We start from the raw sequence: 24,522 nt of genomic DNA, 5'->3' as shown, positions 1-24,522 counted from the left end.
ATTCATCCTTTCTATTTAACAACCACAACGTCCATTACCATTAATGTTAGTGAGCGGTTAGAGGGACTCGATTATAGCATTGACTCCAGGCCATGCTAATGATAATATTAATAGAATTAATCATTTCAACAGGATCCATCCGTCAACCAAGATCTAATTAACAGATAATGAGTCGTTCTGTGGTTCCCATAGGTGTATTTTTTTTCCCCTCCTATGACTGATATTAATAAAGATCCACGGAGGCGGTATTGCCCTAATGTCGTTGGCATTTGCTGGCCTTGCTGGGAGCTAATCGGTTACTCTGGAGGCATTAGCAAAGGTCTTGAAGACCTCATAAAAGGAGCGTGTCAACAAAGTGACGCCTGTCAGTGCTGGCAGCTGGTCCCCCTGGTGTTCACAGAGCGAGCGAGAGAGAGAGAAAATGCAGCGTGTAGGTGTTTAATATTAACTGCAGGAGTAAAGTGGTCAAACATCTTTCCTCCTCGCTTACATGTCAACGCCGAAATTCATTAGATCGTCTGCAAACCCCTTGATAGTTCTGTCTGAGCTTATGTCAGCCCGTGATTTGATGCCGTTATTCTTATGTGGCTGTTGTATTTATATTATTCATAATAACATACAGTAGTCGGCTGCTGTGACCCTGTCATTGTCTAAGAGGATTACCATCTAGTGACACAAGACTGTATTGGATTAACATGACAGGAGTTTGACATGCTCTTTTACCATATATTGTATTTTGCTGCCTTGTTCTGTGGTCCTTAGTAATACAGCAAATGTGTTCACCAGTCTACGTTCACCTCGGGAGCTCAGCAGAGGACTACACAGCAAACGCACGTCTCATTCACCGGTCCGTCTTGCTCTCTGTTTCCAGGGCAGAGTCGGAGCGTAACCCCTGGGTGGTGCTGACCTCGACCCTGCTGACCCGCTGCCAGGCGTCAGAAGTCAAATTAGACCTGGGTCAGCAGGTTGTCGCCATGGTGCGATCCATCTACAGCACCAAACACAAGCTTCCTGCGCAGGTAGACACATAATCTCTCATTGCTTTACTCATTTCAGAGGGAATGACTGTACTTTTACGTCCACGAAATGTATCTGACAGTTATAGCTGCTAGTTATTTACAGCTAAACATTTAGTTTGATAAAATACTATCTTTTGGGGGATTAAACTACACAAAGATTTTCATTGGAACAAATGTCTGTTATCTATTGTTGAATGCGGTAACACGATGGCAATTGAGTCTATGGCCCATTACTGAAAGAACTGCAATATTTATATATTCGTATTATGAAGTGAGTGTCTGTGTCGACATCCACGGAAAAATATTATGTATTAAGTTACTATTTATCTACTGCTACATCTTTACATTAACATGTTTAACTGGCTGAACACGAGTTTGCTTTTATTATGAAGGAGTCACAGGAAATCCAATATGTTTGTCGGTGCGTCTACTAAAGTAAAAATGCAGTATTCAAAAGTAACAAATATCTCCATGCCTCATATTTTGAAGAGAAACAAAACAAGCAGAAAAAAAAGATTAGACGGCCATTTTTAGTAAAAACATTCTCTATGAGCCTCTCGGAGTATATTTAATTTTTCTACGGTTACATATGACATTGTATCTTTGTACATTGTATATTATTTTGTACTCTAAAGATGGCACTGTGTGGACTTAACTAAGACACTAAGACATCTGAAAGAGTGTTGAAAATAGTTTTGCAGAGCAGAGCTCCACTTTTCCCGGGTACGTCGCCACCGACACACAGTTCATAATAGTGCAAATGCAAAGGGCTTTCAGTGCTCGATCACCATTGTGTTGCCTCATTTGACTTAACTGACCTTTATTTAAATGAAAATCTTAACGATTATTACTTCAAATACAGTGAGGATAGTGAAAGCTTTGAACCAAAGAAAAACGCATTTTCGATTCCCCTCCTATAACCATTATTATGAATATCTCAGTGCAGTGCCACCATTTTACCCCATATCTTAATACATGAGCCTGAAGCTATTAAGCATGTTACCCACAGCAACATGTTAGCATCAGCTCAGTGCATTTTGCAATGTACTAAAGGCACTCGCCGCTCTTTGATATCTGACTGCCCCTAATGCTATTCATGCCCTACTGAGCACCATGGAAGTGGTAAGCCTAATGCCATTCTGTATGTCTGGCTCCGGCTGACTGTGATATTAGTTTAGCGCTAATGCTATTCAGTGTGAATAGGCTAGTGTCTGCCTGGCTGTCTAATATTAGTGTGGGAAGAGGGGTGGGAGGTGTAGAAGGAGGCCTTTTACTCTGTTCTGAACAGCTTTAATTTGAATCTGCTGGAATGAAACCGCCGGAGCATGGGGACGTCAGATTGCATTGTGATATCCATATATTACTGGATAGGACTGTGTGTGCATGTGTTTGTGTGTAGACCTTTTTAAAGGTATTATGTGACTGCATGTCTGTTCAGTATATGCACATCGATTAACCTTTACCGTTCCTTGCCTACTCTCTTCCCTCTGTCTCCTGCTCTCCTCTTTTGTTCTCCCCTCACTCCTTTTTACTGTTTTCATCCCACTTTTGCCTTTTATCTCACCCCCGCCTCTATTCATCCGTTCATCAACACATCTTTCCATTCATCCCCCCCCCCCTCCAGTGTATCAGACATATAGCTACCCTGCTGCTCCAAGACCGCCAGAGCCTCCAGCAGCCTGCACTCAAGCTGATGGCTGAGAGCGGCGATGAGCAACTGCTGCAGCTGACTGTGGATGAGATCGACAGCATGAGCGCAGTAAGTGATGTTTTAATAGTCTGCATGGTCCAAATTCAAATTTCAATTTCATTGTTTTTGTTTACCGAGTTTCTAAAATTTAGGGGAAAAATACGTCACAAATTTACGTCACAACTCTGCAGAGGTCAAGATAATGTCTTTGTATTCCTTAACCGGTTCATCCAAAACCCAAATGTCATCGCTTTTCAGTGATATAAAACAGCAAATGGCAGCAAATCTTTACATTTGAGTGGTTTTAAATGGCATTTTGTTCTTGATAAATGGCTTAAATGATGGAATGGATCAATACTGTCATTAATTAATTATCTGTTAATCATATATCAGAAAGTTCAGTGGTTCTTCTCAACCTGTTTGGGCCCTTAAAGACCCTTAAAGATTTTTGAAATCAGAGGCCTGAAGACAAGTATCACTTATCAAAAAGGCAAAAAAAAGTCTAAAATGATAATTATCTTTTTGTGAAACAAGTATTTTTTTAGTTTAGTCATCTGCTGATCCCTCAGCTTTGTATGAGAGCCGTTGGGGGGGGGGGGGGGGGGGTCCTCAACCCTCAGTAGATGAGGTCCAACGTCGTCATTGCTTCTTATCTCTGTGTATCGCTTGTGTCCAGAAGGACACACACACACACACACACACACACACACACTGTGAGACTTATGTAGACAGGTTGTCGGGCAGTAAGTCTCTTGAGAGTTTGTATTTGAAGCAATAATACAACAATATTGATTGTACATTATGGACTGTATTAATAATGTATGAGACAGGATAGAAAAGGTGGAATACAAAAAAGAAAAGAGACTATAATTATAAAACCATTTCACCGAATGAAGTTCTCCAAAAGAATCTCAACATTCACATAAGCGCTCATTCACTTGCTAACTGTCCTCTAGTTGTGGGAAGCTCTAGAAGCTCTATATAAGAGAGTAATAGTTTAAGACTGTGTGGGCCGGCCTCCACTGTTTCCCCATCAGATAAGCACTTGTAGCAAAGTAGGCCTCTCAGACCCAGCAGACCCTCTCTCTGTTCCCGCATCAGATAACAGAAAGCCACTCTATTTAGTGACGGAGCCCCCTATTAAATGAAACGCTACAGCTCCTATATATCGGAACACCTGAGCAACACGCCGCTTTTATCCCGCAGAGAAAAGCGAGCGGGGCTGAAGAAAGGCGGGGTGTTAATGTTGGAAGGAGAAAAATATGTGTGATTTAGATGTGGGAAGAGGAAATCAGATGGAGTGTTCAGAGCGAGAAATGAGATGAGAAGGGAAATTGCAAAGACGGAGCAAATGTATGAACATGTAAAGCAAGAAAGACCGAGACTGAAGTAGAGAGGACAGAGCAGGGTGAAGAGGGGGATGGTTTAGTAGGGAAGACAGAAAGAGAGGGGGGGGGGGTGAATAGAGTGAGACGAGTAGTGTGTCACACTGCTTTGAGAAATAACCTCGCCTCTGCCCCCTAAGAGCAGAACCAACAGGGCCATGTTCAGAGGAGCCCAGAACAGTGTTCATCTGAAGATAACATCAACAGAGACAGAGAGAAATTGTCTTAACATCTAATGCATCAGATAATGTGTTGGCTCGCAGCTCACTGTGGAGCTGCATGCATGTGGGTGTGTATTTGTCTGTGTGTGTATTTGCCTGTGTGTGCCTCTTCTCTGTCTTTTGTGTGTGCGAGTGTTTGTCTGCTATTTGATTTCTAGTAAAGTGTTTGTGATTGCCTAAAACCGTTTTTAAAGGATCTGTTCACTCAAATTATTTATAGGAAAAGGGATTCAGGATATATTAAATTGAATGATGTCAAACCTTTTCTCTTCCAATATCCAAACAACAAAACATGGTTGGGTTGGTGAAGGTCATGCTGCTTCAGGAACAATCATGACTGATGATTATATTTCATGAAAAATGATCCAGGAAGTCCATTTTGAGTAACAGATCCAGTTAGTTTTAAGACTTATGAGACGGCAAAACACTGCACATGAGTTCATAACACTCTAATATAGGATTTTACAAACTATTGTATCTTTTTGTTGCGACCCTCACGATGTAAACAATAGAAATAAAGCGCATGTTCAATGTAAAATACCAGGAATGTGTGCTTGCATGAGTTTGATTGACCACAACAGCACCTTGCCAGATGACCGTCACAGCTGTTTTGCAGGATCACAGCCCTGCTGATGTTGCTGGACCAGCCTCATTAAAAAAAGCCGACGTCCATCTGATACTTAGTCCACTTAATAAGGTCCTATTGGTGGCAACACCAGGTCCAGTGTATGACATCGATTCCTCCCTGATAGCATCTGCGTAAAACGTTGCATTAGAGCTCCCAAAACTTTATTGGACTGAAAATGTTTAAATTACCTCGACCGCATTGCACCGACCCTTTAACATGATTGAATATGAGATCAGAGGGTCTTATCAGGGGATCAGAAATGATTCATTTTCGTTCAGCTTAGTCGATCAGAAATTCAGGTGAGAGCACCGTGGAAGCTTAGCTATTAATTAACTGTTGTTATTATTAAATTACTTTCGCCGTTTCATTTGTTTTGTCACATTTTCAGTTCGACATACTCGTAAAAACACATTTTATCACAGAAAACCATGTGGTTTTATTTACTTTCATGTCTACATTATCAAGCCTGAGGCTGATTTTGGCCACAATGCATCACATATTTATCAACCGCAAACCGCGAAAAACACGGTGCTCTTAATTAAATACATGAAAATGACGTGTCACTCTGAGTGATTGACAGGCCTTATCTTCAGCACTTCCACAACCGCTGTGCGTTCTCTGGCACTCTGCTCTGTATCTGATGTCATAGATTACAGCGCACATTGTTTTTCTCCAGTATCAACACATTTCTATTTATTTTTTCCATAAGAGACATGGCCCTGGATCACGAAAAAAAACCAAAAGATTAATTCTGAAGATTAGTTTTTAATTAAAATGGTGTTATAGAAAACCACTTGACACAAAACATAAGGGAGAATAAGTAATTTATTTGGCTGTAGCGTGAGCTGCTTTTATTTTGCTTCACATTCTCTGTCGCTGCGGAGGAGACCACAGAGGGCAGAGGAGGAGGGGGGGGGGGGGGGGGGGGGGTAGAAAGAATGGAGTGGGAGTAGAGTCTATGAATTGAAAGGGAGACAAAGAAGTAGTAGAAAGAGCAGGTAATGAAGAAGAGGTTCTATTGTTCTCACTGATGCAGGAGAATCCACGCAGGCTTTTATTTCTTTTCACTGCAGAAGCACATATCCTCTCCTCGCCGCTCTCTCCCTCGCTCTATTCCCCCCCATTAGTTCCTCCTTTCCTCTGCTTCCTTTTCCGCTCCGCTCCTCCTAGTGAAGATGTATGGAAGCGCGGAGGAGCAGAGTGGAGCAGGGAGCCAGAGTTCAACACCAGGCTGGATGATAAGAGCTGTCCTGCCAATATGAATGAGCTGTCAGTGCAACGTACAGCTTACATAGATGCAGGCTGCATGTGTACAAACACACACGCACACACACACACACACACACACACACACACACACACACACACACACACACACACACACACACACACACACACACACATACAGCTGCAGTCAACACCAAAGTTTGCTGCAACAAAATGCTCTCTCACTCCTCGTGTCTCCTCACCTTCTTTTTGTCTTTGGCTCTTCCACTCGCTCTTCAGATTTAACTTTAATTAGTCAACTGTTCAGTCATTAAGCCCCCCCCCCCCCTAAGTTACTGTTGCTATGTGTGTCAGGCTTTCAGCCCCCGCATGGCACAGTTCCAGTTTAAAATGATAACAATGGCAAATTTACCTCCCAAAATTCTACTCCCTGCTCTTAAGAGGACAAAAGCAGGCGTCTCGTCTCTCGTAGATGTATTCTACTTATTTTCAAAGGATTTTTTTCCACATTTTCATTCTAATCTAATCATTCCAATCGAAGTCTTGGCCTTGGAAGTAGCGCTAGGGGGCCACCGTAGGAAGTAAGCTAGTTAGCTGGACGGCAGCTTACGTTAGAGCAGATAAACTCGCTGTGTTCTCCATTCCTGAAGACAAAAAGACACAAAAATGTGTGTCTCTTGTACTACACTCTGACTGCAGCGTATGTAGTAAGAGTCCCATGACACCTCTTCTCCAAAGAATCATACACCTTGTTCATCTGCCCAGTGAGGGGAAGACGAGGTCTCTATGTGTCTGTGTGTGCGTCTGTAAGTGTGTAAGTGTGTGATCGAGTGATTATGAATCTAATTGCTTGTTTAAGTGGGCTTGTTTACAGCTTTTGTGCCATATTGGACTTGTTAATCTTGCTGTTTGCTCACCGCGTGTTTGTGTTTGCTCATGTGCGTCACATCCCCACTTTTTATTTTTATTTTTCTTTGGCTTCACAGCCTCTTCGTCTGTCACTTTCAATCATGTCGCGCTGTAGGCAAGGACTGTTTGGCGTTGTGTGTGTGTGTGTGTGTGTGTGTGTGTGTGTGTGTGTGTGTGTGTGTGTGTGTGTGTGTGTGTGTGTCTGCGCACGCTCAGTTGCACCACTAAAGCCTGGAGACAGCGAGGACGGAGGGATGGGAAGCAGAGAAAAGGATGAGAGGAAAAAGGGAAGAAGCATCTTTGGCATTCCAAAGATGCTTTATGATTTAAATGATAAAAGAAGGCCTGGCCATACATTATGTATTAAGCATTGTACGTGCACGGTAATTCCAATTAAGCTCTCAGCCGGGTTTAGCTCAGGGAGGTAGAAGGCGGAGACGGACGTATACAGGAAATGAGAGACGTGCAGAGCAAGAATAGAAAACAAGGGGCGTTCAAAATTTACCAGACCAATCGGTCAATATTTAGCGTCCATTGAAGACGAGCGGGGGAGACAACCTTGGCTGTCTTTCACAGGGCGAGACGGCAAGAAACGAGAAGGTAATAACGAGAGCGAGAGGGGGGTTGGACATCTTATGGCTTCAGTTTGATGTGTCGGGTCTCTTGTCATGCTGAGTGTTTGTTCATTCACTCACGGCGTACGCCAGCGGCATGTGGGAGCACGCACACACACACACACACACACACACACACACACACACACACACACACACACACACACACACACACACACACACACACACACACGCACACATGAGAGACAAGATGCCTCTTGTTTTCGCTTCACTAGAGAGACTAAGTGTTGTTTGAACCTTTAAAGGAGATTTGGGGGGCTTTTAACCTAACACACACACACAAACACACACACACACCGACCGTTACCACATAAAATACATACACCGCGGGACAGGTTTTCATGTTCTCCAAGCCGCTGACCTTTGAGAAAGAAATGACGGCATGATGGATGTTTTCTCTGCTCAGTCAGATTCTGTTTGCGATGAACTGTTTGTAAAGGCGAGGCCCGGGCAGACCGCCGGGGGAAGTGGAAAAGTCAAAGAGAGAGAGAGAGAGAGAAGGGTGAGGATGGGAGGCCCCACGGGAGGGGGGAGGCAGTACGGATGGATATACAGGTGTGTCAGAGGTACAGTAGACTCGGAGGATGGCGTACTTGACAGTTTTGAACGCGGTGACTCCAGTTTGTGGTGCACTCTCCGGCCGAGGATGTCATCTTTAAATCATGATGTGGAAAATGTAACAAGAACCAATTAATGAACTCCACAGTTTATATGAGACCAATTATACTTAAATGAGACCAGACTCTTCCCATATGTAAAACTAAGTAACAAAGAAATAGTTTGGTAAACAGGTTCATTTGCTTTCCACCTGAAACTTGGATAAAAAGATCGATGGAACTTATGTTTTTAGGCTATCGAGCTGGAGCTAGCAGCCGGTTAGCTTAGCTTAGCATAAAGACTGGAAGCAGGGGGAAACGGCTAGCCTGGCTCTGGTGAAGCCACAGGTGATCATATATATATACACTTAAAGAAATAAGATGTAAATGTGTTAGTTAGTGAGCTTTAGAGGTTTAGGTAGACTAACTTTGCTTCCTTTGCTACACCAGGCTAGCTAGGCTAGGTAATTGATAGATATGCCATAATACGTTAAGCATGTTTCCAAAAACAAAAATTTGCAGGAAATCTGCGGATTGATAATTTGATATGTTTATAATTCGTCGAGATATGATTCCACTGAAAGTTTATAAATGAAAAATATTGAATTACCCCCCATCCCTGCTATGCTTATCATTAAGAAGTCAAAATCAGTTATGAAATTATCAATATTGTCCTAACTATGTTTCTCATTTGCTGCAGAATTAATAATTGTGACTTTAGTCAACAATATAAAGGTCTAAAAAGACCGTTTTAGATTCAAGACAGTATGGATAGTAGTGATCGTTTAAACTCACAGTACTGTAGGTGTGAACACTGGACGAACAGCAGTGCCTGAAATGTGACAGAGCTGTTCATGCTGTATAAAGGACATAAAGTTATCTCCTCCGCTCTGATATCAAGACCCCCCCCCCCCCCCCCCCCCTCGACCCCCCTCCACCCCCCACCCCCCACCCCTCCATCTCTCTGCTGCTCCTTCACATCTATTTTCAGCTCCACTGTCAATCCAACTGACTCTGAGACTCAAATCTGCTGTCTGTCTACACCGTCAAACAGTAATAGCCTGGAAGGTGTGTGTGTGTGTGTGTGTGTGTGTGTGTGTGTGTGTGTGTGTGTGTGTGTGTGTGTGTGTGTGTGTGTGTGTGTGTGTGTGTGTGTGTCAGTCAGTGTGCATAGAGGACCTCTGCTCAAGTTCTGTTCTGTGCTTTCTGTTCTCCATAGTGGACAAGGAAAGATGTATATTTAGTTCTGGGTAGCTATGCTTTCTTACAGTATTTTCTTGTTCCCTAAATCTGTACACATCCCATGTTGCCCAAACTCACTGCGTGTGATTATATATATGTGTGTGTGTGTGTGTGTGTGTGTGTGTGTGTGTGTGTGTGTGTGTGTGTGTGTGTGTGTGTGTATGTTGTTACTTTTCTGGTAGAGCTTTCCGACCAGTGGTCTCCATGTACAGCATTGTGCCATGCAGAGCCATATGTGCTCCGGTAGGTGTGAGTCCTCATTACAGCCAAACACCCCCAGAAGGTGATTTCAGTCATTAGCACGCTATCAGGTCAAATCAAGTCAAATTAATTTGTGCATCCTTTAATCACGGTAATGGCTTCAAAGGGCACAGCGATTAAAGAGTATTTGCGGTTCATTACATTTTTGGTCTTATTTATAGCCATGCTCACGGAATGGATCTCTCTGAAATATCCCAAATATGATACAAGTGATCCTCTCACTTCATGTTGCACTACCAGCATGTCAATTCCATTCAATACTTTGGTTCATGACCCAACACTGTACAACAGCTTTACTTTGTGTTCAGTGGTAACGCGGCAAAGTCGGTGAAAAGGCGTCCGACAGGACAGACGACAAGACTTATATCAAACAAATCCCTGGGTTTGCCAAACTTTTTTGAAGTTCGGCTGCAACTATTAATTATTTAAATGATCGATTAAGTCGATTTTCAAGCTTAGTTGCTTTGTCTCGTTTTAACGCGATCCACAGTAAAAAACCCAGCCTGTTCTACGGTGATATTAAATGATATTAAATGATATTAAATTATATAAAAATTATATAAAATTATATAAATGAGCAATTCCTCACATTGAAACGGGATGCATTTGTCCTTGATTAATCACTTGAACGATTAATCAATTTGCACATTAGCTGTTCATGCTGTTCTTAAACACTCATTAATCATTTTAGCCCTCTTTGTATTGTTAAGGCCTGCCTGTAAACACATGGGTCTCACATTGTTGTTTTTTACAGTCTACACTTGTTCTGGCTTCTCCCTTCTCCGTGAAGCACTTTGAACCCCACTAACCTGAAATGTGCAATACAAATAAAGTCATATACAAATACAGTTTGATTGATTGATCCAAATCTAAGCTTCCATACTGGCTGTGGTTGTGCGCCCCCCCATTGACCTTTTCACAGACATGTTGGTTTCACCTCTCAACACTTCCCGTCTTGTTTACAGGCGGTCTCGTCATCTAACCGTTGTATTTCTGGCCTTGTCTTACTTCTTTTTTTCTTGTGCCGTCGCTGTGTTCTCAGATCTCAGGACACTGTTATCATACCCATTGAAGAAGAAAAAAATAGGACCAAAGCTCTAACAAACTAGTCATCCTTTGCTCCGTTACCCCGTGACGTTTGAAATAGTCTTTGTAAGATATTGAGCTTCAAAATAGGTCAATGTTGACTGCAGCTCCACAAAGCGCATGTAGAACATTTGTTCTGGGCCTCTGCTGAGGCTCCCAAATCAAAAGTTTGAAGTGTTAAGTTGTTTTGAAGTGCCTCTCCTTGACTCTAGTGTGCATTCAGCCCTCGGAAACAGTTGGCGCACTTAAAAATGAATGCATGTGATGCTTTCAGTGCATGTCTGCCTTTCTGCTGCTTTCTCCGGCACACATTTTCCGTACGTCGCAGACCTCCCGTCTCCGTTGTCCATATCCGTTCCCTTAATTCTCATTATAACCGGATGACCTCCTCGTCCACCTCTGTCTCAAGATTCAAAAATGTCTCCGTCTGTCTTCTCTGTCGTGCCCCCTTTCCCTCCCGCAGTTTGTCATGATTCATCTGGTCCCATCTCTGAATGAATTAAGTTATTAGTCACACATGACATCGTCTATTTCTATCACTGTTATATGTCAACGCTCTGACTCCCTTTGGAACCAAAGCAACCATGAACTTGTATTGTATTTAAATGGTAAATCACATCCAGAATATCGTCACAGAAACTTTGAATTTTGGGGCCAAGTGATACTGTTCTTTGTGGGAAGAAAAAAAAAATATTTCTGTAACTCCACAAGGGGACAGTGTCATTGTCAATGACACCAGTTGAATGTCTCTCAACTCTCGCGTGAAACGTTCAGGCTCACCGATACCCAGTGAACTGATCCTTTCTTTAACAGTTTTATGTTTTTAAACATGAATTGTCCTTCGAGGAGGGAGAAATGGAGCGAGGCCGGCAGAGATGAGAGATTTATTATTTTTTTTAGAGGTGAGGGAGAGAAATTCATCCGTCTCTGCTCTCCTTCTCTACTACAGAAGAGAAGACATGAGCTCCACATTCATAATTGATCTGCCTCAGCTCCAGAAATACCCTGACAGGGACTCGCTGTTGTCTGCGCGTGTGCGCGAGCGTGTATAGTTTTAGCAAGTGCAAGCTTAATAATAGAGGACAGCAAACAGGTGAGAGGATGCAGAGGAGATGGACTGAGTCACAGAGAGCCTTTCCACCCCAGCACTCAGCCTGGCTTCTCTTTGGCCTGCGAACCACTCACAGCAGCCCCAGCGGCATTTTAGCGGTTTTGCATTTGCATGGGTTTCATTGATGTAAAGAGGCGGAAGATGGGATTAAAACGTTACGTAAAGGTTTGTTTGTGCCTGTGTGAACATGTGTTCAGAATTGTTTTGGTAACCGAGAATGTTCCTCTTCAAAACTGCATAGAAAGGTTTTTGTGTGTGTGTGTGTGTGTGTGTGTGTGTGTGTGTGTGTGTGTGTGTGTGTGTGTGTGTATATGTGTGTGTGTGTGTGTGTGTGTGTGTGTGTGTGTGTGTGTGTGTGTGTGTGTGTGTGTGTGTGTGTGAGAGAGAGAGCGAGTGAGAGGGCACAGTGGTGAGCCATAGGGTCAACACAGGATTTGACCTAACACTCTGACCTCATCAAGTTTCTTCAAGCGTGTAACACTGTAATTACACACAGTCTGGAAATTCTGCTGCTGCAGCAGCGGGAAGCTTCACTACATTGTTTCTGCTGCAGCTGGTAAATCTCCAGATCTACCGGCCACGTTCCGTGTTTTAACAGCCAGAGAGTGTTTAGAGTTGGTCTGCTGAATGAGAGCCGCTTACCTGGCAGATGGACTGGTTGTATATTCGCCAAAATTGTGGCAGTTACTCTTGGCATCTTTTAGCAGGGATGAAAAAAAAAACAACCAAAAAAACAGCAATCACACTTTAAAGGGGAAGTTAGTTCCTCCTGACTCCATTACCGCATGTGTGTTTACACTTTCTCCCTCCTCTCGTTTTCCTCCAGGAGACGGCTTCCTCCTGCGACGCCGAACTCCTCTCACTGCTGCTGGACGCGGGGCTCCTGGTGGGCTGCGTCTCCTCGGCCCTGTACCCCCTGCTCAGCTCCCACATGCTGGCCCACCAGCAGGAGCGAGGCTGGGACGTCAACAAAGCAGCCGCCGAGCTGCTGGCGGCGGGCCACGGGCCCGAGGCGGGCTCCCTGCTGCTGGCTCACCGCGGGACCCACCAGGCCCAGTTCACCTTCAACTCTGCTTTGGCCGTTCTCAAGAAGTGGCTGTGAGGAGGAGGGGGAGGAAGGGGGAGGAAGGGGGGGGATAAACAAGGTGTGAGGGAAAGAGCGCGACGGGGGAGGCAGCTTGGACAGGAGCCACTGACTGCAGTGATGAAGCAGATTTAGGGAAGCCGAGTGGGAAGGTGTTGAGAGAGGAGTGGAATTACATTGGATTGAGATCGGAAAGGAAATTAGCGCGAGAGTAAAAGTTCTATCAGATCTCTGCATTTTGTCCCGTAATTGGGTTCATCGACTGAAGGCACGTCAACAGCAGCGGCAATGTCTGCCTTTAAGAACGGATACCTTTAATACTGAAACATCTGCTCAATTAGAAACACACACACACACACACACACACACACACACACACGCATACATGAACACAGCGACACAGCCTCTGCTGTCTCTCCTTCATGACTCGAGGCTGATCGGAAAAGGCACTTCCTGCTTGCCTTTGTTTGTGTGTGTGTGTGTGTGTGTGTGTGTGTGTGTGTGTGTGTGTGTGTGTGTGTGTGTGTGTGTGTGTGCGTTTCTGCTATTGTGTGATGCAGTAATTGAGCAGTAGCAGGGAAGCAGTGGGTGGATATTAGCCTATTGTTCCGTGACAGGTTTGCCTCTTTGACGTCCCACCGTTAAACACCCTGCCTCTGCTCCATTGTTTTCCCCCTAATAATGTCTAATTAATTCCTCCTAAACAAATTAGCCCCGCAGCTGCCCTTCTCTGTGTGTATGTGCATGTACAAATATATACAAGCAGCGACGCCCCGCGGATATCACGTAGGGATAATGATGATGAGGAATAAACATGTACATGTGTGTGTTTATGCACACAGCGACGCTCTCAGCATGGCGTGTCTCTCTGTGTAAAATGCAGGTTTGATCGTGTCCCACCTTTTAAGATCTGAAATTAAAAAAAAATGAGACCTGAGAATGAGTGATTTGTATTTTTTCTTTGTTAAAGAAAAGATTTTTCAAAGACGACCTCGTTAACATGTCGGTTTTACTTTTCTTTATAATTTATAATTCTTTTTTAATCATTTCGATTGCAGCATTTTCTCATTTTTCCAAGAAACTTACTGTCATAAGACCCAAACATCCAGTGTGTATTTGTTGCTTGCCTTCAAATGCGCTTTTTGTTTTGTGATACAAAACTCATTTTGCTGAAATGCTTTCAGTGGTCAGCACACAGAAGGGGGTTGGGAGCGACCAACTGCTTCTACTGTGCTGTCACCAAAAGCATTTGTTACTGTTTTTCTCCCGATAATTGCAAACAGGCAAACTATTTTTTGCGAGAAGTTATCTGTAGGGCAAATAAAGGGGGAAAAAAAAGTGTCAAAGATTTATTTACTGAGTTACTTGAGAAGGTGTACAGCCTAGCTGCGTAAACGACACCCCCTCCCAGTGCGAGTGAAGACGCTGGAAGAAGGCTTGTTCAGTAACCTCTGACCTCGGTATGAACCCCAAAGTCTACAGGAGACCGTCTTAGCCTGCTTAGGGAGGCGAGAGCCAGGATAACTTAATACCACTTAGCCACCGTCATATCACTTATTTCAGGCAAAAAACGTTGGCCTTCCCGACCGAGGTGTGTGTGTGTGTGTGTGTGTGTGTGTGTGTGTGTGTGTGTGTGTGTGTGTGTGTGTGTGTGTGTGTGTGCGCAATAGGTGTGGGAGGACTGGATGTACTCTATCGGGCCACCGCTGGAGGAGGACCCTCCTCGGTTATTAAGGGCAGCTTCAGGACCCTGGTCCTAACGCCCCTAAATTTAGATACCAATCTAACCCCTAATGCTTCTCAATACACCTGAGTTAATGAACAATATTAATCAACACTGCTACATCACATATGATACATTAGCAGAGCTTCAAAATCAGCTCTCATAAAATACAAATAACTTCCTCTTTTTCTACAGGTCACAGGGGTCATGTTCCCTATATGCCACTTACAGTAGGTGTTAAATTATAATGCGCCCCGAAGACTTCTCTGTATGAGAGTCAGCCAGATGCTCAAACCACAAGACGCTGCCTTAACGCTCCACTTAGTGGAGAGCAGGGCCGCCTTTCAATCAGAGGGTCGGAGGTTCGATCCCTGGCTCTTGCTCCAGTAGTCTCATGTCAATGTGTCCTTGAGCAAGACACTTAACCCCGAAATTGCTCCCGTAGCTGCGTCTACGGTGTTTAGATAGATACTGAATTGTAAGTCGCTTTGGATAAAAGCGGATAAAAGCGTCTCATGGACTTCTTATTCTGAGCGATACATAAACACATTTTTAGATGTTTTGATTACTTCACATGAGACATTAACGTTTATTTAGTTTGTTTTAATCTGGTGGAAAAAGATGATATCATTTACTTCCATGCATCAATCAGGCTTTGAATCAAAAGGGGATGCCAGATGTGTTTCCAGGCCTTTGTCAAGCAAACAGTTCGATCAAACCACACAAACAGCCCTGTGGAAGCAGGTTTACTGAGCTTTTCATGGGAAACATTTTCTGAACATTAACTTTGATTGTTGCTTATTTAGTCATACATGTTCAACGTTAAAGAGAAATACTTAAAGCAACTAAAAACTAATTTAAAAAATTTATGTATATCGTTAAATATTGATGACTAAATAGACAACGTTTAAGGTCCTTAGTTGTAATTTATCAATAGACACATTATTGGGCTTTAGCTTATCGGTATGAATAAAGAGTTGATTGCACAATGTAATGGCTATAGAATAATGACACCGTCAGCGGTTCGATTCCCTATAAGCCTCACTTTCACTTTGTGATCGGGTTCGATCTGCCCGGTATTCATTTTACAGCACGAAGCCGTGGAAAACAAAATGTATATCTTGTGCAGTGTTGCCATAGGTAGCTAGCAGCACTAGCTCCAATAGTTGCTGAAAGTTGCCAGATGATATGCTCATTTGCATATTGGTGACATTATCGCGCATTAATTTGCATAAAGCTTGGTTGTTGTGTCAGTCTCAGCTTGGGGAGAGGCGGCCTGCACACGGCAGAAGAGCCGTAGACTTTGATTACACTTTAACTCTTAAAAACTGACCGACTTCAAACCAGGGAAAAGAGCAGACACAAAATAATACAGAAGTTAAACAATACATATGTTCATGTGTGACCATATCATTCAGAAGCTGACTGAGAAAAAGTTTCAGGTCCTTTAAGCTGTGAAGTTTTCAGAGCATTTTAAACGCCGCAGCTAATGTCTGCAATGTGCTTCACTGAGTTATCCAGATGTTGGAAAGTAACAGAAACTGTTCTTGGTGACTACCTTCTGGAATTGTGGCATCGGTGGCTTCAAGGCCCATTTAAATCTGTTCAGGCAGTAATAAGCAGATCATGTTTCCATATTTGCTCGTTAACTTCCTCCTGCTGTTCTTAATCCCTTAATTTAATGAATAAACTTCAGAATGTTTCAGCACGGCTTTTCTATAAAGACTCTGCTTTTTCCGCTGCATCCAAAGACTAAATAGAAGTTAATTTCTTTTAATTCCCCCATGGTTACGTTTCTACTTAATACATTTTGTTTGCAATCCCCTTATCTTTTTGTTCCATAAGTGCACAGTGGTATTTGCCTGCCTAACCCCTCTGTCATTTGCAATACTTCTAGGCTAGCCGAAATAAGAGTATTTTCCATATCCTGAAATATTCAACAGTAATTCACTTTGGCAGGAAACATTTAAAACAGCTGCTGGAGTAGAGTAGCTCATATCAGGCCAGAAATTGAATACAAGGCTGTGGCTTGGAGGTATTTACCCTGACAGCGATATTGCTGTGTTTCAGGCACATATATAGGAGGTGGGGTGGGTGGGGTGGGTGGTCTATATATCAAACAAGAAAGTAATGAATCTCCCCCACCTGTGGAGGAAAATGAGACAATGCTTGTGTCAGTGACGGGCCACATGAAAATACAGCCAGGCAAAAAAAACTATCAGATTGGTTTATTGCGGGCCTGGCTGCAAGGAGGTGTCAACATTATATCATAAGAGGAAATAATAGTCTAGAGATTAATGGGTCAATTTCACAGCCTTCCACTCCTTCACTCATAGCTCTACCATTCAGTGCTATTCTAAGCCAGTGTCAGACACTGGTAGTTATGGGCTTTGCAGTCTTAAGAACACGTACTGATTCCCATTCTCTTGTGTCAGACAAGTTCCGTCAACCTTGCAAAATGAATGAGATTGGTCTCAGATAGTAATTGACCCAGGTTTGTTTCTACCCTTCAGCTACAGCAGGAGTTCGTTTTTAGTCCTGGCCAGCGTGAAATCAACTCTCTGCGGTGTGTTAACGAGATTACGCGAAGCCTCTCGTTGTAATCAATCTGAACTCTTCCTAATCCTCCATTCATGAGGGTTGATCGAATCAGAGCCAGCAGGCGCCGACCTTTTTGGCTTTTAGCGTTTGCTCCAAAGTGGTACATCTCAGATTACGTTTGAGCAAAACTACACAACAGACACGCAACGTAACTGCGGAAGAGGGGAATCTGACCGCTCCCAAAACTGTCATCCGTCGATGCAGGTTCAAGCTCCAACTTTTCTGTGTCTAATTGGGGTGGAGGCAGAATTCATTGTGCTAAGCGTAGTGGCGTACCACAAAAGAAACAAAAGAAGAGTTTGTGTGTGTGTGTGTGTGTGTGTGTGTGTGTGTGTGTGTGTGTGTGTGTGTGTGTGTGTGTGTGTGTGTGTGTGTGTGTGTGTGTGTGTGTGTATACACTACGAGAGCGGAGGCAAAAAACGCACACAGGAAGCAGACTGATAAGATGTGGGTTCAACACTCACTCAATTTTTTTCATTCAATTCATTTCACTAGGCTTTATTGGCATGACGTTTGACATGTGGTGCCAAAACACTCACTCACTCACTCATTCACTCATTCACTCTCCCTCAAAGTCTGAGTGAGGATTTTGCCCTTGAGGTCAGTAATTAAATATCTGTGTACACTCGCTCACTCACTCGCTGTCATTTAGCTGAATAAAAAGAAGGAAAACATGTGGAAATCTCTGGAGGAGGAGAGAGGAGGCTAGTAGAGCACTAAAGAGAGAAAGAGATGAGAATAGATTAAAACAAGAAGACAAGGCGAGAGTGGAAAATGAGCACCAAGTAGGTTAACACTGCAGTATTTTTTTGGCACACTATTTTGACCCCTGGGGCCACTCTTGACACCTGAAATACTAAACAGCCTCCCAGTCGTGTCCACACAGCACTTGCATCTTATTTCTCAGCATTCTTTCAGCAAGGATACAGGGTGGAAAGATTCAATGTGAAAGGTCTGTCACTTCAAGCATTTTCTATTCTTCATTTATTTACTGAATTCATGCTTTTTTCTTTTCCCTGAGGCATTTATTTAAACGTGTAACAGGTACGTTTTGGTGTGTTTGAATACATGTTTCTTTCCCACTATTATTAATCGCCCTATCGCCCTGTAAACATCTCATGAATATTAAAACCACCATGTGTTTTTCCGCAGCAACTCCATCTAGTCCCGCATAATATTCATGCTTTTTGAGAACTGCTGAAAAGTTAATGCTGACAAAACCATGCTGAGTATTTAAGAGCACCTGTCTATTTAGATCTCAGCCTTCAAGTTCCCTTTCAGCTTGCTCCACCATTTCAAACTTACCTGAAATACAGTCTCTTCTTCTTCTTCTGTCACCTGGATTTAGCATTTGAGTCAGACCTCTTCACTAACATGGAAATACACAGGAATCTTCATCTTCACAGCTTTTTCCTTTTACTCTTGACATTGAACGTCACTGCTGCAGGAGCCATGGTGAAGATTGATAATGAAAATTGCAGGGTTTTGTTTACACCGGATTGCTTTCTAATGGATTTAACTATTGAGACAATCTTCCTCTCGTGAACTATCTTCTCCTTGTGTATCATTTCAAGCATTTCTGTCAATGTCTTTTGGGTTTTTGCTTGTTTGCACAGACAGACAGACTGCAGGCAACTGTGGGAAAACGTTGTCTACCTCCCATACTGCCGGGGTTTGGTAAACAAGGCGTCACAGCCCGTCAAGTGTCAGCATCACTTTTTTTGTTGTATCTGTCAGACGAAGCTCTCCATGCAGGCAGTGTGAGCCATCATTGCAATCCATCCAGAAGGTGAGAGAGTAGGGGGAGGGGAAGGCAGAGGAGAGAAAGATTTTGTGTGTCCCCCCCCCCCAGGGGGGGAGGCTGAATGAGACGGGATCTTACAAACTCTCTCCTCTGCAGAAAGGTTATCTCTTTGAAACAAGGCATTTAACTTGCGCCTACGAGTCCTCTGTGGAGTCTGCAGTGTGAGAGGAAGAGAGGAGAAAACATGAAAGCAGAGTAAAAAAATAGTGTTTGCATTCCAGGAAACCCCTCACATGCTTTCTACCTTGTCAACAGACTGAATCCTGGGAAATCATTCACCCTCCAAGGCCATGTTTGTTTCCTTTACCTCTCTTGTTTTTCATCCGTCCCGTCTTACCCATCTTTGACCCGTAGCCTTGCCCTCCACAGAGTGACTGTCTGTCTGGTACACTGAAATACAAAACACACACACACACACATTCCAACAAAACCCTTCTAAAGGATACTGTACAGAGAGTTGTATCGTATTGAATATACAAAAAATGGAAGAAAAATTAAAGAAGTGGGAGGTCAGATAAGCAAGCGAGATGGGAAATGACTGAGGGTCAAACAAGATGAGGACTAAAGAGAGAAAGAGGAGCAATTAATAGAAGGTCTGAAGATAGCACTGTGGGATTTACACCACATGAGAGGGCTTCAGAAAAACACAATAACAGAGCGAGAGAGAACAAGGACATTGGCGCTGGCCTGCAAACTCTTGTAGCACTGCAGTGAAAGAGATAACTGCTGAAAAGCTGCTTTTACTGAAATATGTATCAAAAAAACAGTCCATTATTCAATTTATTTCCCTTTGAAAAAAAGTAATTGCACTTTTATTAGAGGATTTACTATGTGTACTTATTGACAAATTTAGCATAGGAGGGTGAGTAGTAGGCTCATAATGAGGCTGGAAGTTTTCATTTACATTCAGTGTTGCTCACCCATTCATTCATTGTGTGAATCCAACCGACGGCAGGAATGTGCATTGCAGTGTCTGTGTCCTCGTCCATGAAACAGACACAAAATGGGGACCCACTTGTAAAAACATTGCTACATGAGAGAGACAATACTCGTTTGCCTACTTCTCTTACCTCCAGATTTTTATTTATTTCTTCAGACCAGCATCCCACAATGAAAACCTCAACAACAACTTCTTCGATGGGCTTGTGTCGACTCTCGTGGGGGCCTTACTGCTAGCTGCTGATGCAGACTTGAGGTAAGCTCTACACAACCCGCTGCCAGACACATATTCTTTCACACACACACACACACACACGCTGTTGAGAGATGTTAGAGAGCGTCAGTTGCACAGACGCTGAGCTGATTCCCAGCCATGCTTGTAACATTATTGGGGTACTCCTCCAGGATCGCTTCCTCCATTCCTACAGTTGTACCTTTGGGATTTTTTTTGCCCAGCACTTGTATTTACTTGGCTTGTTCATTCAGAGTGTGTCTGCCATGCTTTATCGACTGCCGCTGAAACTAAATGCACGTATGCGCTATGTCATCGTTACCAGTATTAAAGAGTGTGATATTGCTTTAGGTGTAGTTAACTTAATGAATATTGTTGTTTTGCGTTGCAGCCATAATGGGTGTTTTTGTGATTGAAAGATGATTTTATGCATTTTGTGGAGGCGCGTTTAACCTCTTTGTTGACTGCCTGTGGGTGTGAGTGGTGTGGATTTATTTTTTGTGGTTTTGCTGTTGCCTCTGCGTCGTGCTTAGTCACGCACGACCAATTACAGTAGTGCACAGTTGCTGCTCAGTTCAGTAAGTTGACACTGGCTCAAATGTTACCTGAAGTGAACTTGGGTGGCTACTTTTAATGTGAAGGAATTTTTGTCAAACGGATTTTGGATGCGATGTGAGGCAAGATGTAGCTTCCTCACAACCCTTGAAACTAGATCCCAATGGATGGAAGTTGAGCGGGAAAGGGACTGTCTTATAAGAGCCATGTTTAATGTGAACTTACTACTGAACCTAAAAGCGATTTCTCTGAGACCAATATTCAGAGTCTATGTGATAGAGTTATTCAAATCGCTGGAAACTCTTGACATCTTAAATATCATATTTGACTTTGAATATATTTAAACTCATTCAACTTTTAGAATTTCTTAGAACAAGTGAAACATTTTGCCAGCAGCATGATCGGTTCTTCTCAAAAGTTGAAAACATGGCAGAATGAGGCCGATCACCGCACAACTGAGCAGGAGAATGACACTTGATTCGCCCAAAACTGATGAGATGAGTTGATTTGCATCGGAGACACATGAATATAACTCCCACAGCTGGTGGAGAGTCTGATTGATTGTAAGACTTAATAATAGATCAATATGGTATTTTCTTTTTCTTCCTTCGCTGTAATTCTAAAGAAGCAGCTCTGCACTGCCTGCGTGATCACTACCATATGGGAATAACGATAGAATTAAAGCATGCGAGGTTATGACATCACACATATGTCTCTGAGCTTCAGAAAAGTGTTGCTGTAAGCATGGCATGTTTCCATAACAGCTGCTTTATTACATTGAGGATGAAAAAAAAAAAAGGGGGAGTAATGGGTTGTATTTCACATATCGGCATTAACGCCCGATTCTCGTTTACAGGCACATTCACATCCTCCAAGCTGTTACTGACTGCCATATGTTTCCCAAACTGTTTCCGAGAATGAAAGAGAGAGGGAGCCGACTTGAGACCTGGGACAGAGCAGTGAGGGTGGAAGTGCAGAATTGGGGATCCATGAATGATTGTTTGAGGCGTGTGAGGGCAGAGCTGAAGAAGGAAGCAAAGCAGGAGACGGTGAGGAGAGAGGGAAGGACGTGAACCGAGCAGATCTACCAAATCAATATGAGCAGCAGGGAAGATTCTTTTATTTGTATTGTTTTTTTCACACAGATCGCGCTGTAAAAATGAATGTGCTGTGTCTGTTTTTTTTTTTTGTGAACACATCAAATGGAGGAGAAGAGTGTGTGTGTGTGTGTGTGTGTGTGTGTGTGTGTGTGTGTGTGTGTGTGTGTGTGTGTGTGTGTGTGTGTGTGTGTGTGTGTTAGGGAGCATGCAGCTACCTGTGTGTGCACGTATGTTTCTGTGTGCGTACAATACACCCTCATGTATGCAGAATACAAATTCTGTCTGTGTGCATTTGTGTGTTGTCACCATGCATGTGTGTGTGTGTGTGTGTGTGTGTGTGTGGAGCATCTCTTCTCCTGCAATCAGTTGTGCATTGATGTCGGTCTCTTTGGCTGAATGAGGCAAATGACCTGCTTTGCCAGCAACTTGCATGAGTTTCTCTTGGAAAAGAGAAAAGAAGAGAAGGATAATAGATATACAAGAGGAGAATTTTCAAGAAAAATTAAGAACATTTGACAGTTCTGTGGTAACTATAGGCCACGGCATCTGCTGAGGAAGAGCATGTGATACGATAGAAAGCTCCAGTACAGCTACAAAATGGGAGCTTTGTGCTGTTTCCATGTCCAATCTCAAGATGTTGACCCCTTTCACTCCCACTGTCCCACTGTTACATCAGTCCTTACAAACTAGTGATCTGCAGCCACATTTGTATTCAAAGATTGACTCATTGATTCTAAATTCAAGTGTAGATCACAACATTATGCAAAGACACCAAATATGTCAGGTTGAATTTGGGGGGAGGGATGTCTATACAAGACATTGAGCATTTCCAGCTGATGAAAGGAAAAACATGGAGCCTTGGGTTTGAACATTTCACTCAGTGTAAACGTCATAAAGCTTCAGTGAAGAGTTAAAACCAGAATATGTGATGATGCTGTCAGATAGTGTGGAATAAAATGCGTTTCCAACTTAAAAGTTATACTTGTAAAAGGAAAATTGGATTTTAAGAGACTCTTGTACCTGGTTACTCTGGTATCTCTCTATAACAGTAAATATTCATGGCTAAATACGCAACAATCAGAGTTAAAGCGCAATAAATCATCTTTCGGTATTGTTTTGATAAGAGTTAAGCGATGTGTGATCAGATTTGATTGACAGTGGCCCGGCAACAAAACTGTCATCACTTGATTTGTTGCACAGAAATACATCACCCACTTCAAACCAGTCATTTGATACAGAACAACCCCAAACTTTTGTGACTTTGGCATTAATGCTACGTCCAAGTAAAAACCCCATCACTTTAACTGCATGCACACCTTCAAGTGTTTATAGAGAAGCTTCTGCTTTGCTCTGAGCAAAACTTTTCCAAACGATCCGACGTAATGACGGGGAAAACTAGCGGCGGCGGCAACAACGGGACCAACAGGTGTTTGTGTTTCTGAGGAATTCAAGCCAGAGGAGAATGAGGCAATCAGTTACCATGGTGACGGTGAAGGAGGAGGAGGGGTTGGGGGGGCGGGGGGGGGGCGGGGGGGCGAGGGGGGTGAGAACACTTTCGTTTGGAGAGTGTCACTTACAGGCTTTGATGATGATAAGGGTTGCTGCCGGGGTAAACAACATCAGAGCTTTAAAATACTGAGAGAGAATTGGGCACTCGAGAGGATCAGGTTGTTCTCGCTAACAGCTTTTTCTCTCCTCCTCCCTCTTTCTTACCCCCCCCCCCAACAACATCTGCCTGTCTGTCTTTATACACACACATAATAACGCTCACCCATCAACCCGGGCTACCTGCGTCTCCTCCCCAGCAGGTGTACTGACAGCCTGGTGATGAATGGCACTCTGACACAGACTTCCATTCATGTGCAAGGGTGGGCATTTGGTCCCCAAAATTTGTTTTTAAATGAATAAATAGCATTTTTGTGTCTGTGCTTTTATGTGAGTGTGTGGCCTGTGTGGTTGGTGAAGAGTTTACCGGATGCTCTTTTTCGGGGGTGTGTGTGTGTGTGTGTGTGTGTGTGTGACGTCCTCCGGGGCTCGTTAAGGCGTCACACGGTGGATGAATGTCACACCGCCACCGGATAGATGTCATCAAACATGCTCCAGCGAACGCTTCTCTCGCTTTCACAGGGTGAGAGAGGGAGGTCAGGCGGGGTTGGGGGGGGGGGGGGGGGTGGTTTGGGTGATGGACTGAAAACCAGCGAGGCAACAATCACAATGGCAGGCAGCGCAGCTTTCGAAGCCAATTGAAATGACTGATAAAGAAAAAAGGGGAAAATGTAGAAAGGGCAAATGGAAAAAAAACAGATAACACTCCTGGTAAAAGCAGAGTGGGAGGATGATCCAGAGCAGGACGAGGAGAAGTGATGAATTAAGAAAGGAATGTGGTGAGAAGTGCAATGGAGATGCGAGCAAAGTGACAAGGACATGTGTGTGTGCAGGTGTGTGTGTGTGTGTGTGTGTGTGTGTGTGTGTGT

The 24,522-nt window shown here is 43.4% G+C and overlaps 1 protein-coding gene across 1 annotated transcript in view; it reads left to right on the top strand.

Moving 5' to 3' along the window:
* Positions 1-14,034, top strand: part of nbas (NBAS subunit of NRZ tethering complex) — a 137,985-nt gene extending 123,951 nt beyond the window's left edge. Inside the window, exons 51-53 of the mRNA XM_068708805.1 lie at positions 872-1,019; positions 2,644-2,778; positions 12,837-14,034. Coding sequence (XP_068564906.1) covers positions 872-1,019; positions 2,644-2,778; positions 12,837-13,112 — 559 coding nt within the window. The 3' untranslated portion in view covers positions 13,113-14,034. The remainder of the gene's footprint in view (positions 1-871; positions 1,020-2,643; positions 2,779-12,836) is intronic.
* Positions 14,035-24,522: the final 10,488 nt, after the last annotated feature.

The sequence above is a fragment of the Cebidichthys violaceus genome, unplaced genomic scaffold, assembly GCF_023349555.1.
Source record: "Cebidichthys violaceus isolate CVI_PGR_0920_01 unplaced genomic scaffold, fCebVio1.0.p SCAF_14, whole genome shotgun sequence".
NCBI classification, from domain to species: domain Eukaryota; kingdom Metazoa; phylum Chordata; class Actinopteri; order Perciformes; family Stichaeidae; genus Cebidichthys; species Cebidichthys violaceus.
This window is presented reverse-complemented; position numbering and strand designations above follow the sequence as displayed.